The sequence below is a fragment of the Rhinatrema bivittatum genome, chromosome 14 (assembly GCF_901001135.1).
Source record: "Rhinatrema bivittatum chromosome 14, aRhiBiv1.1, whole genome shotgun sequence".
NCBI classification, from domain to species: Eukaryota; Metazoa; Chordata; class Amphibia; order Gymnophiona; family Rhinatrematidae; genus Rhinatrema; species Rhinatrema bivittatum.
In genome coordinates, this window is record NC_042628.1 from 56,912,041 (window position 1) to 56,927,256 (window position 15,216).

General features: G+C 46.4%; 1 protein-coding gene across 1 annotated transcript in view; it reads left to right on the plus strand.

Moving 5' to 3' along the window:
- LOC115075872 (phospholipase A2 inhibitor subunit gamma B-like) overlaps positions 1-15,216 on the plus strand; it is a 120,747-nt gene that overhangs the window by 18,141 nt on the left and 87,390 nt on the right. The window contains exon 2 of the mRNA XM_029576749.1: positions 6,985-7,107. Coding sequence (XP_029432609.1) covers positions 6,985-7,107 — 123 coding nt within the window. The remainder of the gene's footprint in view (positions 1-6,984; positions 7,108-15,216) is intronic.

Below are 15,216 nucleotides of genomic sequence, written 5' to 3' on the forward strand. Positions count from 1 at the left end.
ACAGTGAGGCAGGGTCTGTAGAATGCTGGGCCTGGAGCAGGCTAAAGACTTAGATAGAATCGGTAGCAGACTGTGGACTGGAACAGGCTGTAGACTGGAACGGAGTCTGCCGCTGGCTGTGGACGGAAGCAGGCTGTGGACTGAAGCAGGCTGTAGACTGGAACCGAGTCTGTAGCTGGCAGGAACGAGGAACAGACGAAGCGCAACTCAGAACTACTAGGCAGTAGTGAACCTCGTTGCAAGGCAAGGAGAAGGAGTCCGGGCGCCGGTTATATCAGGCTTAGGGCGTGGCGTCATTAGCACAGGCGGGGCCAGACTTCCGGGAGCTGTGCGCACAAAGTGGGTGTCCTCACGCGCGCGCGAGGCAGCGGGGAGACGGGCAAGCAATGGTAGCCGCCACTTGGAATTGGCAGAGCTGTCGGAGTCCCGGCACCGCGGGACGCGGCGTTTCCAGCAGCGGAGGTAGGCACTGTTCAGGGCTAGAGAAGGGGAAGCGGCAGAGACCGCAACAGTTTCTTCAATCAATATCTGAAAGCAGCAGGCTAATGGGTCCTTCCCATTTACTGCTATACCCATCCCAAACTTTTTAGTGTGTAGTTCCCCTCTTTTTGTTTTGGCCTTGGTGACTGCCAAATAAATTTGATTACATTTCTTGTCAAAACATTGTGGATCAATTGTGCCTTTAACTATAGAAATTAACTGTCTCAATTCTCTGTCTCTGTATTCAGCTGACGATACCCATCCCTCTGCCTCTGTTGTCCAACCCACTTGCTCCCAGGTGGGACAATATGTATTATAGCACATATACTTGTCAGTCTCTGCATATGACCGCTGATACTGAACATTTTCACAGTCTATCAATTGGCACACATAGAAAACAGCTGTTTAGGGCTGGTCTTTTGCATTCAAACTTATTGTAAACTTTATAGGGCCCCCATGCTCATCCATCCAATACCGGGAGCCATCTTTGCCAGGGACCCTTGCATAACCACTTCTAACCCCAGAATCTACCCCTGGCCATCCGGCTTCTATCATTATCCCTATCATAATACTTTTAAGGGGATACCCTATTCCTTCCATTCTCCATGTTCACCTCATTCTTTCTTGGATTGAGGCGTACATAACTGTCTCCTCTATATACCTTCCCATGTTCTTTCTTTTCCCCACACACCTTTTCTATATTCCCAACAAAAGAAAATTAATGCAATCACAAGCAATGGTATTAATAGAATATACTCTAATTTCTGAAGGTTTAAGCAGATTTCTTAAGGAAAATACCAACTTATGGCCCCTAAGGTGGGAGCCAAAGGTTTGCCTACACAAATTAATTCAAAGTATTTGAGGGCTCTGTTCCCCCTTTTCCTTAAGAAATACCACGGATACCTTCTATTTCCTAAGTCTTTATGTGTGGTATACCAAAATATTACCAATTCCCCAGTGTTAAGTCTGATTAGTGACACATCCCCTTGTTCAATTCTTATTCCCCTTAATCCGTAAAAATCCCCCTTCCACACTATAAATGTTCCTGGTCCCATAGTCCATATATTCAACAATGATTCACACAGTACATAAAACCTGGTTGTTGGGTCCCAAATAAGGTTGTCATCAGGGTTGGGATCCCAGCTCAAAGCAATGTTCAAAGTATAACTGTTCATGCGAAATTTCTAGTCTTTTCTAGTAATTTTTATCTTTAAGTGGATGGTCTGTGCTTGTCACCACTGTGCACTGAGAAGGATCTGCAGGCAGCTCCACGGGTCCCTTGACTCGAGAATAGTGAGTCCACCCTTTCTCAGCTGTCCGCACTGCCGTTTCTATAGTCAGAAGGATTTGGAACGGTCCTTCCCACTTTGGCTGTAACTTGGACTCCCTTCCACACCTTTATCAGCACCCAAGCTCCAGGCCGGAACCAGTGTACCGCAGAGTCCAGTGGAGAAATCTGGGCCAATAGCCCCTTTTCCCTTAAATGAGATAAAAAAGAAGAAAGTGCCAGTAACAATTCTTTTAAAAATAGGTCCTTTGTTTCGAACACTGGTATTTCCCCAGCCCCTCCCAGATAGGGCAATCCAAACATCATCTCAAGGGGGATACTCTCCTATTCTTCCTGGGGTGGGTCCTTACCCATAGCAATGTCAAGGGTAAGCACTTAGTCCAGGATATTTTGGTTTCTAACAATTTTAGAAATTTGCTGTTTTAGAGTCTGATTCATCCTTTCCACTTTTTCAGAAAATTGTGAATGCTAGGAAGTATGAAAGTACTAATTGAGCCTCAATCCCTCCATTACTCATTGTAGGACTTTGGAGGTGAAATGACTCCCCTGATCTGAGTCAATATGTTCAACCAGCCCATATCATGGGGTGATTTGTCCCAAGAGCACTCTCATACTCTCCTGTGCTGTAGCTGAGGCCATAGAAAAAGCCTCAGCTTGTCCGGTGAAATGATCTACAACTACCCTTAAGAATTTGAGTCGCTGGGATGGGGGCAGCTCAGTAAAATCTATTTGTATACTTTGAAAAGGCCTTAGGCCTGGATCCCCTCCCCCTGGGACTGTTTTTCTCAAAATTCTCCTATTGATTTTCTGACATCTGGGACATCTCTCACATATCTGTTTAGCCACTGTGCAAATACCTATGCAACCACATTTTCTAAGGACTGCACCGCAGAGGCCTGAGCTCCCTCATGGCTCCCCTGGTGGAGGATTGCCATAATTTTCTTCACTAGTGGCTTGTTTAGCATCTGGTGTCCGTCGGGGAGGAGCCAGGCCCCTGCTTCGTTCTGAACTGCCCCCGTTTCAGTGAGCTCAGCTTTTTCTTTTGAGTTAACTCTGGCATAGCCCTGATTTAGTAGCCTTATCTGCTAACTGATTCCTCTGGCTTCCGGGGTGGTAGTTTTCTGATGGCCAGGTACATGAACCACTGCTACGTCCCTTGGTAACATCAGAAAATGCCGGACCGGACCATGGCTCGGGAATACCAGTATCAATAAAAGATTAATAGTTTCAAGGACAAGCATGCATATCAGTGCTGTCTACTAGTTTTTAACTTTTGTGGCTCCAGTCTGTGTTAAAATAAATACCTTGTTGTGCTTGCAATTTAGATGATTGAACAGAATTTTTCAACACACTTCTAGGCTAACCTATCATTATAATGTGCCTTCATAAAGTTACTCCCTTGTCTCTCTTGTAAATGCCTCTAGGAGGCACTGCCTCAAGCTTTGGCGTGACAACTTGTTCTCCATCCAATTAAACAACTCATATCCTGTTCCATAACCACTATTTCCCACTCACTCCATCTGAAATACTTATTCTTCCCTTTCAATAACTTGCTAGTAACTCTCTGTTCAAATAAACAACACTCTTCCCAAAAGAAGAGCTTTTTTTTAACTGATACTTAAAATCCTTAAACCTTGTATGAATCTATTACGGTGTCTGAAACTGCAACAATACAATTTATTAGAGGCATCTGTTTAGTGGAATAATTACCAGAAGAGTTCCTTGCTAGGTTTTGAAAACTGTCTCTGAACCTGTTTCACACATACATAGCAGAGAGACAAATGCATCTCTCCGCAGCTTTAGATACCACAATGAAGAGTTTAAAAAAAAAACTACATGTCAAGAGCTGACCTCCTCATGTGCACAATAATAAAAACTTTTAATTCTGTGAAATAATTTGTATTAGTATGTTGTAACATAAAATTAATCAAAACAAATTGTTGCTGAATAGGGTACAAATAAAGGCTCCACTCTCTTTTTCAGAATGATTTTGTATAGCCCTTCATACTTAAAATAACCAATGGATACATTTTAACTCTCATAGGAATAAAGCAAACTGCCTGCAAAGGACACTTGCATCTCCTGTATCTACTTTAAAAAAAACCCATCTCCTCTTTTTCTGGTCCTACCTTTAAATTTACCAAAGGATTTCCACAGAACTTTAGCGTAGTAGCTCCTGTCTCTCCTTTTTCCATGAACTCAGCTGGGGAGAAAATGTTCTCCTCTTTGTATATCCGGGGCACTCCCCTTTAAAATGTCCTACTTGTCTGCACTCAAAACAACCTGAGGGTTCCATCCTCCTCTGAACTCAGGGCTTGTACTGAAGCCCCTGCATCTCTGTCCTCAGCCTCCTCCCCTCTGCCAACTTCCTCTAGCCCTTCCTCTGCCACATTCTTTTTCCATCCCTTGTGCTCCTTTTTTAAATATCTTATTCACAGTATTTAACATAATTTTAGCTTTTTGCTTCTGCTTCATTTCTTCCCTTCTTACAAACACCTTTTGGGCTTCCTTTAATAATTCTTCAATTGACTTTTCATTCCAACCCTCTATTTTCTGCAATTTCCTCTGAATATCTGTCAAGGATTTGGTGACAAAATTAATTTCCAACAAACCCTGGCTTCTTGGGTCCTTAGGGGGACAGCCCGGAGTACTGTCTCATCCTTTCCCGAACCCGTTCCAAGAACGCCGAAGGAGTCGCTTTGTGCTCCTGCTGTACCTCGAAGGCTTTCCTTCTGATTCCTAGGCACTGCTTCCCTAACTCCCTTTAAATTGAGACTCCGTAAGTCACTCATATGAGCTCTGTCTGCTGCTTCATTATCCCATCGGAGTCTCTGTTAGGATACTTTTGTTCTGCTGGGTCTCTTCACCCCGGGTGGGTGTTCTCTTTCCCATATCCTCATCTCTGCTGCTCTGATCATAGCTCACTCTTCTCCCGTAAATAAAATGCTCAGTGCTACCATCAGTCCTGCCCATGTATATATATCAGGACCTAAAAACTGATCTAATTGATCTGCTAATCCACTGGGATCATCTAACAAGGATTTCATTTCCTATTTAAAGTTTCTCACTTCCCCACTAGTGAGAGTATTACACATGTATCCTATATTACCACCCCCTATGGGTACCTCCCTCAGGGGATACAGGGGCCTGAGTTCTCTGGTCATTCTGATCTTTTTATCTTTTCTCCTAGCTCCAGATTCCAGAGCATCTTTGAACAGATACTGCTCTGTATCCTGTATTAACTGCTTTAATTTTTTTTTTATCTAGCCCTGAGGCACCCTGCCGGTGCCTTTGTCCCTCCCTTTCCTGTCCTTATCTCTGTTCTCTAGCTGTCACTTCTACTGCATCCCAGTTTACTGTGGGATCATCTTCAGACTGCTCACAAACCCTCTTAACTATTGGGTGTGCTTCTGATTCCCCGACACCTTCATTTTCATATGCTGGGGGAGGGGAAGGGGCACCAGGGAGTTCATGAACTGGATCTAACTGTGGCAGGGAGAGTCATTTTTAGGAACTGTCTTAGGCTCTGATATTTTAATGGGCAACATGGTTTCCCTGCTGCCTGTCCAGTAGGCGGCATATTCCGCCTCCTCCTGAGAAAGTGGTGTTTTCCTATTTACATACATGTTTAATGTCTGACATAACCAATTCTCATCTGCCCCATATGTTGGCCAAAACATTGCCGGCCGTTTTAGACCCTGTCTGGGCCATTTAAAACAACAATATTTTATCATCTTCTTTTTCTTTTTATTTCTGTACAAGACCTGTCCTCCCAGGACCCTGACATCCTCCCCATAGGACTATCTGGAGGGGAATGTCTGAGGAGTTTTTCCAAGTCCACCCCCCTTTCTTTTTATCTCTGGCCAGTTTATTTCCCCTTGTGAACTCTCTGAAGTCCTCTAATCTCCACTCCCATCATAGCCATCTCTGGCTTTCCTCCCCATGTCCACGACACATCTTAAATCCCTTCACCCTTCAAGGTTCACAGTCCCAACCAACAAGGTAATACTTAATAGTCATTTTTCTTACCTTGCTTCGTGCACAAAGTTGCCCGGTGGAGCTAGCTGTGCCTACTTGTGTCCTTTAAAATTGTTTCACCAAATTCACTGCCACGGGACCATTTGCCAGTCCAGACACCAACCCTGGTGCCGACTCGAGGACTGTTGAAAACTTCAACAGGGTGCACCTTCCTTTCCTCGGCACCCGACCCTCGGTGCCTGAGATGGCTCAAATCCCGGACGAGCCCCCAAGCTGTTAGAAGCGGTACTGCACCGTCTTAGAAAATTATATAGTGAACACAAAGAGTTGGTGAAACAATTTCTGTTCTTTATTTTACGAACTTGCAAGTACGGGTGTCATAAGCAGGCATGCCCACAAAGCAAAAACAACTTACTATTGTACATTCGCGTATCCTTTTACTCCTCCCCATCTCAGGATACTCAGCCTATCCAATGCCTTCATTTCAGTGTTACCCCTTTCTCAGGCATTTTCTCATGTATCTCAAACTTTGTTTTTCTTTATTTTGCTTAACCAACGTATTTTAATGCCATGTTTCAACTTTCAAAGTTAACTTATTGTTTTCATATTTGCCTACATGCTGTTCTTAAATGGCTATTTTTGTTTTGTTAGTTTCTAATGCTATGAGAAAGTCTTTGTTAAAATCAGTTACAGAAAGGAATGTGGGAGTTTCATCCTTCCACATTCCTTTCCTAATTGTGTCAGCCTTAGCACAAAGTATTATGCTGTGCAGGTTGTGTTTCTCAGCAAGAAGGGGGAAGGGGGGGGGAGAGAAGGGGGGGCTGGTTAGGGTTTAGCAACTCGGCCTGCTACAGCTAGAAATTTCTAAACATCTTTAAGGAATATAATTCTATTTCTATATTGTATTTACCATCTGTAATAGCAACACTAGTGAGCCCTAGCTCACAAGGTCCAGCACCGGAACCAGGGAATTGTCCTTATTTCTCTTCTCTACTTTGTAATTCTTTCTTTTTAGCCCTTCATATATGTGTTTGCAGCACATATGCACATTGTCATGCTATTAAAGTTTTATGAATTGAAAAACGGATAAAAAGGCTGGGATCTTGTACTGCTTCCTACAGAGTTTCTAAGGGTTGGGACACTGTGAGGGGAAGGGGATGTCAGAGGGGGGGAAAAAAAGGATGCCAATAAAATGCAAAATGAATTGACTTTGTCTTCTTTACTTTTAACTTTGCCAGGGACCTCGCTACAATGCCAGCAGTGCACCAGCATGAACAGTAATACCTGCAGCTCCCCGCCCCAAGAATGTCAGTCTCTTCACACTCACTGCATCAGCATGCTGAAAGAGACCATCACCGGAGGTAGGTTGCCTTCCAACCATTCCCACATCGTACATCTTACGTGTCAGTGCCGTTCTCTGAACTTAATTTAAGACCTAAGGGCCTGATTCACTAAGCTTTTGCCCATAGACAAAGAATGGGTGAAAAGCCTTAGTGAATCTGTTAGTATTTTCTTAACTTTACACTGGGTTATTCATTTTTGCAAATTTTTATCTTTTTGCATATTTTTGACAATACAGAATTTCAGAATATAGCTTTAGCATCCAGTTATATGTCCATATTCTGTCAAACACAGTGCTGAATAAATGCATTCCATACAATGTAAGTACAGTACAGAGGATGATGAAGGACATCTATATGTTGCCTGTACGTACCCGGATCAGTCCAGTCAGTGGGTTATGTCCCCCTTCCAGCAGCTGAAGTCAGAGAAAAACTCAAAGGGCGCCCCCTTATAAGCAGGTGCACCATCTGCGTCCCTTCAGTATTAAGTATTCTTCTGACTCTAGCAGATGAGAGTGTTAGAACCTGCGGTTTCCCTTCTTTACTTTCTACAGAGAGAACATTAGCCTTTCTATTCTCTCTTTTGCTCTTGTTCTTTCTGAGAATGGATCAAGTTTAAAAAAAAGTGAAAGAGAAAGCAGTTAGTGGGGGTTCTCAATGTTCAGGCACTAAGAAACTTGCAGACAGAACTGTCTCCATTTTTTACTTTTATTGCCTTGAGGGTAAGTTCTGTATTTTGTCCTCCACAGGTTTCAATATTTTCTGATTTCTTTTTGGGGTGAAAGTTGGTGGTCCAACCCAGGGGCGGATTGAGGGAAAATAGTGGCCCGAGGGATTTTTCTCCATACTGGCCCATGGGTACCCAATTACATATACAATATAATTTACATATATAATTTACATATATATGTACACACCCCTACATTTCGGCATGGTCCTCCCGTATCAACACAGTACTAGTTGCCAAAACTCAAAGAATAACAACCCCACCTATGAAAAAGAATACCACAAATATTACACCAGAATCTAAAATATCAATACACCTCCTATCAGGAAAACAGAACAGGCCAAGCTACTACAGATCCCTACAGAGAAACCACATGCTAAAAGAATGCTTCATCTCAGTCTTTGCATGCAGAACACAAACTCTCAAACACAGAATAAAGCCACATGAAGTATAAATAGAAATGTACAGACAAAATCTAAACTGTAAAACGTATCACGCCAGACTCTACACAGTGCAACAATGGAAAAACAAAAATGTCACTAATCCTCATGAAACAATCAATAAAATTAAGATATATAAATCATGAATCATAATTATAAAATCATACTAATAAAATAATTTCAAAACAGCTGATGAATAGAATATCCAATAATTAAAGACTCAAGCAAATTTTGAAACCTTTACCAAACACCAATAAAATATTTCAAACAGCAGACACATCACATACTACCCAATAATTAAAATGATAGTCAATCAAGAAAAATGAACTTAAAAAGCCACCTTTACTTACCCTCTCCAGCAGTTCTCCTACTCCTTTCCCTTGCAGGCCACACCAGAAGCAGCAGTAGCTGCTGAAGCTGTCCTCACGGTCCTCTTCCTTAGGGACCACAACCAATCTCTTCTCTCTCTCTCTCTCTCTCACACACACACACACACACACACACACACCAGTCATACCCTCAAGACCAATTTCTGTCTCTCACACACCAATCATCTCACCAACCAGTCTCTCTCTCTCACACACACACACACACAGACAAGCACACACATACCAGTCATCTCCCTGATCAGTCTCACACATATACATGTCATCTCTCTGGCCAGTCTCTCTCAATCACACAATGCTCTCGCTCTCTCTTACTTACACAAAGGCTTTCAATCACACACATGCTCTCTCTCTTTCACTTACACACAAGCTCTCAATCACACACATGTTCTATCTCACAGCCACAAGCCAGCCAAAAATTTGCTCCATCTCTTTTGCACACACACATTGACACACAGAAGCACCCTCCCTGTCTCACATACACATTACACTCTCACAGAAGCACCTTGCTTTCAGACTTGCAGCATTTTTTCACTTTTACTAAAAGTGAAAGTGATGATCCCAACCATTAAATAAGAAAACCACATTCCTATCAGAAGGCGAAATGACATCCTTCCTTCAGGTTCTGTCCTCCCAAGGGACAGCCACCCACACAGTACAGCTTCTCTTGTTTTACGCTTTCAGGCAATAAAGCAAGTGTCTTTCTTCAACTATCAGTCACATGATTATTCATGTGGGAGATATGGCACCGAAAGACATCCTTAGTCAATTTCCCTTTTAAATGGGAAGATTCCAGTCTTAGTCATTTAAAAATATACATTTTCTAAAGGCTTAAAAAAAATGACAAAACCGTTTCAGATTGGAACTATTCTAGTATTCATGCTTAAATTTTGCTTAAAAAACCCAAACAAACCCCATCTAGCATCAGTATCTTAAATTTGTGATTTTGCTCAGATGAACATTTTAAATAGTTTAATTTTTTTTGCTTTAGTATTTGTCTCTACCCACTTTGCTAAATTTTATTTTCCAGAAGAGGGATGCTTAACATTCAGTAATTTAATCTTTCATCCAACTTTTCAAAAGTTGCACTACCAGCACAAAAGCTGAGGTATATATACTATCACATTTCATTTTTTTTTAAACTGGCAGATTCCTTTCTCACATACACATCACATACACACACACAAGCACCATTCCTTTCTAACATTCACACACACACAAGCATTGTTCCTTTCTCACACACACAAGCACACTTCCGATCCAAGGCACCCGCTGAACAGTTGATCTCCGGTGGTGGTTAGCAGCACCGGTGTTCACTTCTTCGGCCCCCACCGGCCTCGATTTTATTTTCTTCGGCCCCCGCCAACCTCGGTTTTAATTTCTTCGGCCCTCTTGGTCTCCGGCGGGGGCCGAAGAAATTAAAATCGAGGCCGGCGGGGCCGAAGAAGTGAACACCAGTGCTGCTAACTGCCACCGGAGACCAGCTGTTCAGTGGGGGCCTCGATTTTAATTTCTTCGGTCCCTGCCGGCCTCGATTTTAATTTCTTCGGCCCCCGGCTTGGTCTCCGGTGGGGGCCGAAGAAATTAAAATCGAGGCCGGCGGGGGGCCGAAGAAATTAAAATCGAGGCTGGTGGGGACCGAAGAAAAGAAGATAGGCGCTGCCCAGCCAGCCCCCGCTTGAGGTTGGCTGGGAGGCGCCCATCTTCTTTTCTTCGGCCGCCACCGTCAGCCTCGATTTTAATTTAGTCGGCCCCCTGCTGACTTGGTCTCTGGCGGGGGCTGGCTGGGAGGCTCACATCTTCTTTTCTTCGACCCCTGCCGGCTTGGTCTTCCGCGGGGGCTGGCTGATCTTCTTTTCTTCGGCCTCCGCCGGCCTCGATTTTTATTTCTTCGGCCCACGCTGGCTTGGTCTAATGGCGGGGGCTGGTTGGGAGGCGCTGAGGCTGGGCTGAGGAAGAGCCACGCGGTCGAGACCTCATGACCAGTTAGACCGGCCCACCGGGGGATGCCCGATCCCCCGATAGGTCAGTCCGCCCCTGGTCCAACCTCTCCCCCTTTACCAACGACTCGCTGCCCTGAGAAGCCGAGCTCCTCGGGGCAGCGCCAGCATAGACGCGTCATTCATCTGCTCAAAAGGCAATAAAGTAATATTTAAAGAGGGAGCTACTAAAGCGTTGGTATTTCTCTGAGCGGAGGTTTCTGCTTACCCGCTCTCTCTGGGGGTGATTTCAGCAGCGCTTTGCTCTTCTCCCTCCCCCCATGCCACGATTTTCGCGATGTGGTACCTGTGGGGAGCCTGGGTCCCGGCTCTCCAGAGAAGGCATATGCTTGAGGTGCCTCCCCGGTGGGGAGGGTCCCTCGACACTAGCTACTCATTCGGCAGCGCGTTCTCAAGCTCGCTAGCCTCAGGGGGGGTCGGCCCTGTTCCCATCTAATGTGGGAACGGTGGCCATTTTGGATTCTGAGCCGGCTGCTCCAGTGCAGCCCTCTGAAGATTCAGACCCCGGATTTTCACCGTTGCCGCTGATTTTGACCCCTGTGTACCCTCCGGACCTTGCTGCAGCCTGGGGAGCAACTTCAGGGGGTCCTCCTGATATTTCTTCATCGGGCCCTACCCCACCCCCAGGATTTTTTCAATGGACTTCGTTCTCCTCTTACACAATGCTTATCTAGCTAGTTTGCAACAACAACAAGATTCAGTTCCAGGACCTCCCCCTGCCAAAGTAAGCAGATTGACTGATCCCTGGGATATTGTGGGGTCAGGGGCTACTCCGGGGTCCTCCAGGATCCGGCTGATCTCCCATCCTGTTTTGCCTGCTCCTGCGCCTCAGGATCCTCTGTTGCCTACACTCCCTGATCCTGATCTGGATGATCCAACGTCTCACATGCAGGTTGAAGGGGATGACCCTAGGGTCCTGCACCTTTTCCAATGGGATGAACTGGACCCTCTCATCCCCCATGTTCTAAAAGAATTGGATATTGAGGCTTCCGAGGCCACCCCTGGCACCAGTGCTGCGTCTAAGAAGGGGGATCTTGTCCTGGCAGGATTACACCTACCAGCAAAAACTTTTCCTTTCCACGAGATGCTCCTCCAATTATTGTCCAGAGAATGGGATACTCCTGATGCCTCTCTCAGAGTGGCCAGGGCTATGGACGAGCTCTACCCACTACCAGATGAGTACCTGGAGCTCCACAAGGTCCCCAAAGTGGATGCGTCGGTGTCTGCGATCACTAAACGAACGACCATCCCGGTCACAGGTGGGGTCACTCTCCGGGATCTCCAAGACCGCAAGCTCGAGGTATACCTCAAAAGGATCTTCGAGGTATCTACCCTGGGAGTCAGGGCTGCTGTCTGTAGTTCGCTCATGTAACGTGCAGGTTTCAGATGGTTTCAACAACTGTTTAGTACGCAACAGCTACCTACGGAGGAAGCACAACAGGCGGAGCATCTGGAATCTGTAATAGCTTATGGGGCAGATGCTCTATACGACCTCCTCCGGGTGCTGGCCAGGTCAATGGTTTCAGCAGTCTCTGCTAGACGCCTCCTCTGGCTCCGGAATTGGTCGGCGGATTCTTCCTCCAAGACTTAGCTGGGGTCCTTGCCCTTCAAGGGGAAGTTGCTTTTTGGAGAAGATCTGGAGCAGATCATTAAATCCCTCGGAGAGAATAAGGTGCATAAGTTGTCTGAGGATCGGCCACAGAGCTCCAGGACGTTCAGCTCCACCAGAAGCCGTTTCAGAGGACAGCGACGCTTTTGTCAGTCCAGACCAGTCTCCCAGAGGCCTCCCTCGTCTTGCTCCCAATCCTGGTCTCATTCCTTTTGGGGTCGAAGGCCAGCCCGGGATAACCTCTCCCAGGCGGCCCCTTCCAAATTTTCCCAATGAAGGTGTGCTGGCCCACTCTTTGACCCCCAGGATAGGGGGATGTCTCTCCCTCTTCTTCAAGGAGTGGGTCAAGATTACTTCGGATCTTTGGGTCCTGGATATTCTAAAGCACGGCAATGCTTTAGAATTTTCTCGCCCCCCTAAGGGACAGGTTCCTCTTCTCTCCCTGCGGCCCAGTGAAGAAGCAGCTCCTAGTGCATCAGACGCTCGACCGTCTCCTAGCTCTGGGAGCCATCCTTCCGGTGCCTCCGGCGGAACAAGGGTTAGGCCATTATTCCGTTTACTTCATAGTCCCCAAGAAGGAAGAAGGCTCCTTCCATCCAATTCTCGATCTCAAGATGGTCAACAGAGCCATCAAGATTCCTCACTTCCGGATGGAAACATTGTGATCCGTCATTGCGGCCGTTCACCGAGGGGAGTTTCTAGCATCCTTGGACCTGATGGAGGCTTATCTGCACATTCCTATCTTCAAGGAGCACCAGCGTTTTCTGCGCTTCAAGATTCTCGGTCAACATTTTCAGTTTCAAGCCCTACCTTTCGACCTAGCGACTGCACCCCGCACTTTCATTAAAGTAATGGTGGTAGTGGCGGCAGCCCTGTGAAGGGAGGGAATTCTTTTACACCCCTATCTGGATGACTGGCTCATCTGAGTGAAGTCCAGAGACTAGTGTCAGCAGGCTGTCGACAGAGTCCTACGACTCCTCCATTCTCTACGATGGATCGTCAATTTCGCCAAGAGCAGCCTCATTCCCTCTCAATCGCTGGACTTCTTGGGCGCACACTTCGATACCAGCGTGGGCAAGGATTTTCTTTGCCCGGACCGGGCCCGGTCCCTCATCTCCCAGGTACAACACTTCAGTTGCCTTCCGCTCCCACGGCATGGGACTATCTTCAGGCGCTGGGCTCTATGGCTTCAACTATCGATTTGGTTCCTTGGGCCTTTGCACATATGTGACCATTGCAGAGAGCTTTACTCTCCTGCTGGAAGCCAGTGTCCCAGGAGTTTCACGTCCTCCTGCCGCTGTCAGATTCGACCAAGGACAGCCTGATCTGGTGGCTCAGTCTGGAGCACTTGCTGCAGGGAGTGAACTTTGAGGTCCCTCAGTGGGTGATCATCACCACGGACGCCAGCCTCTCTGGCTGGAGGGCTGTATGTCAAACACAATTGGCTCAGGGCCAGTGGACACCAGTGCAGGCGACATGGCTGATAAATCGGCTGGAAACCAGAACAGTTCGTCTCGCGTTGAAGCGTTTCCTCTCCCTAGTTCATCATCAAGCCGTAAGGATACTCTCCAACAATGCGACCATAGTAGCATATATCAGTCTACAAGGAGGAACAAGGAGCCGTCATGTATCTCGGGAAGCGGACAAGTTGATGGCATGGGCGGAGCTTCACCTCTCATGCCTAGCGGCGTCCCATATAGTGGGAGTGGACAATGTCCAAGCGGATTTCTTAAGCTGTCAACACTTAGATCCCGGCGAGTGGGAACTCTTCGAGGACACAGTGACACTTCTCTTCCGCCAGTGGGGAACGCCTCACATGGACCTGATGGCCACTCAAAGGAATGTGAAGGCCCCACGCTTCTTCAGTCGCAGAAGGGAGCACGGCACAGAAGGGGTGGATGCGCTGGTCCTCCCATGGCCACGACATCTCCTGCTATACATGTTCCCACCCTGGTCCCTGGTGGGAAAGGTAATTTGGAGAATAGAACTCCACCAAGGACCTATGATCCTAGTGGCGCCCGAATGGCCACGAAGACCGTGGTTTGCGGACTTGAGCAATCTCAAGGTGGACAGCCCTCTTTGTCTGGGACATCTGCCGAACCTTCTGCGTCAGGGTCCTGTATTTTTCAACAGGGCAGATCGCTTCTGTCTTGTGGCCTGGCTTTTGAGAGGCGCAGGTTGAGAAGACGAGGTTACCAGGAGGATGTTGACCCTACTCAAGGCCAGGAAAACTTCCATATCTCTCTCCTATGTCCGGGTCTGGAAGGTGTTCGAGGCCTGGAATGTCCATATGCATATCTCCACATCGCGGTTCAGTAACCCAAATCCTATCCTTCCTACAGCGAGGCCTGGAGAAAGGTTTGGCCTACAATTCCCTGCGGGTTCAGGTGGCAGCCCTTGGCTCCCTCATTTGGCATCTGGTCGGGGCTCCGCTTTCTTCTCACCCAGACATAGTATGATTTTTTAAAGGTGTTAAGCATGTGAAGCCTCCGGTACATCCTCTATGCCACTCTTGGAGCCTAATTTGGTACTTCGGATCCTCAGTGGTCCTCCTTTCGAGCTGCTAAAGCATGCTACTCTTAAAGATCTTACGCTCAAGACAGCCTTTCTAGTGTCCATTTCTTCTGCCCGCAGGATTTCGGAACTCCAGGCTCTCTCGTGCAGGGAGCCCTACCTCCGTTTTACTGCTTCGGAAGTATCCTTGACTACGGTTCCATCGTTTCTGCCAAAGGTAGTATCGTCTTTTCATGTGAATCAATTGGTGGAACTTCCATCCTTCCTGAATGATACATTTATTTTATTTTTATTTATAACTTTTTATATACCGGCATTCGTAAAAAACATCATGTCGGTTTACAGACAACTGAGAAAGGAAATTACAATGATAGGTGGAGAAAGGATAGGTAGTTAGAAGGTGAGATAACTTTGCTGTAGAGCCAACGGGCGTCACAGTTAATAAACGGGGTTA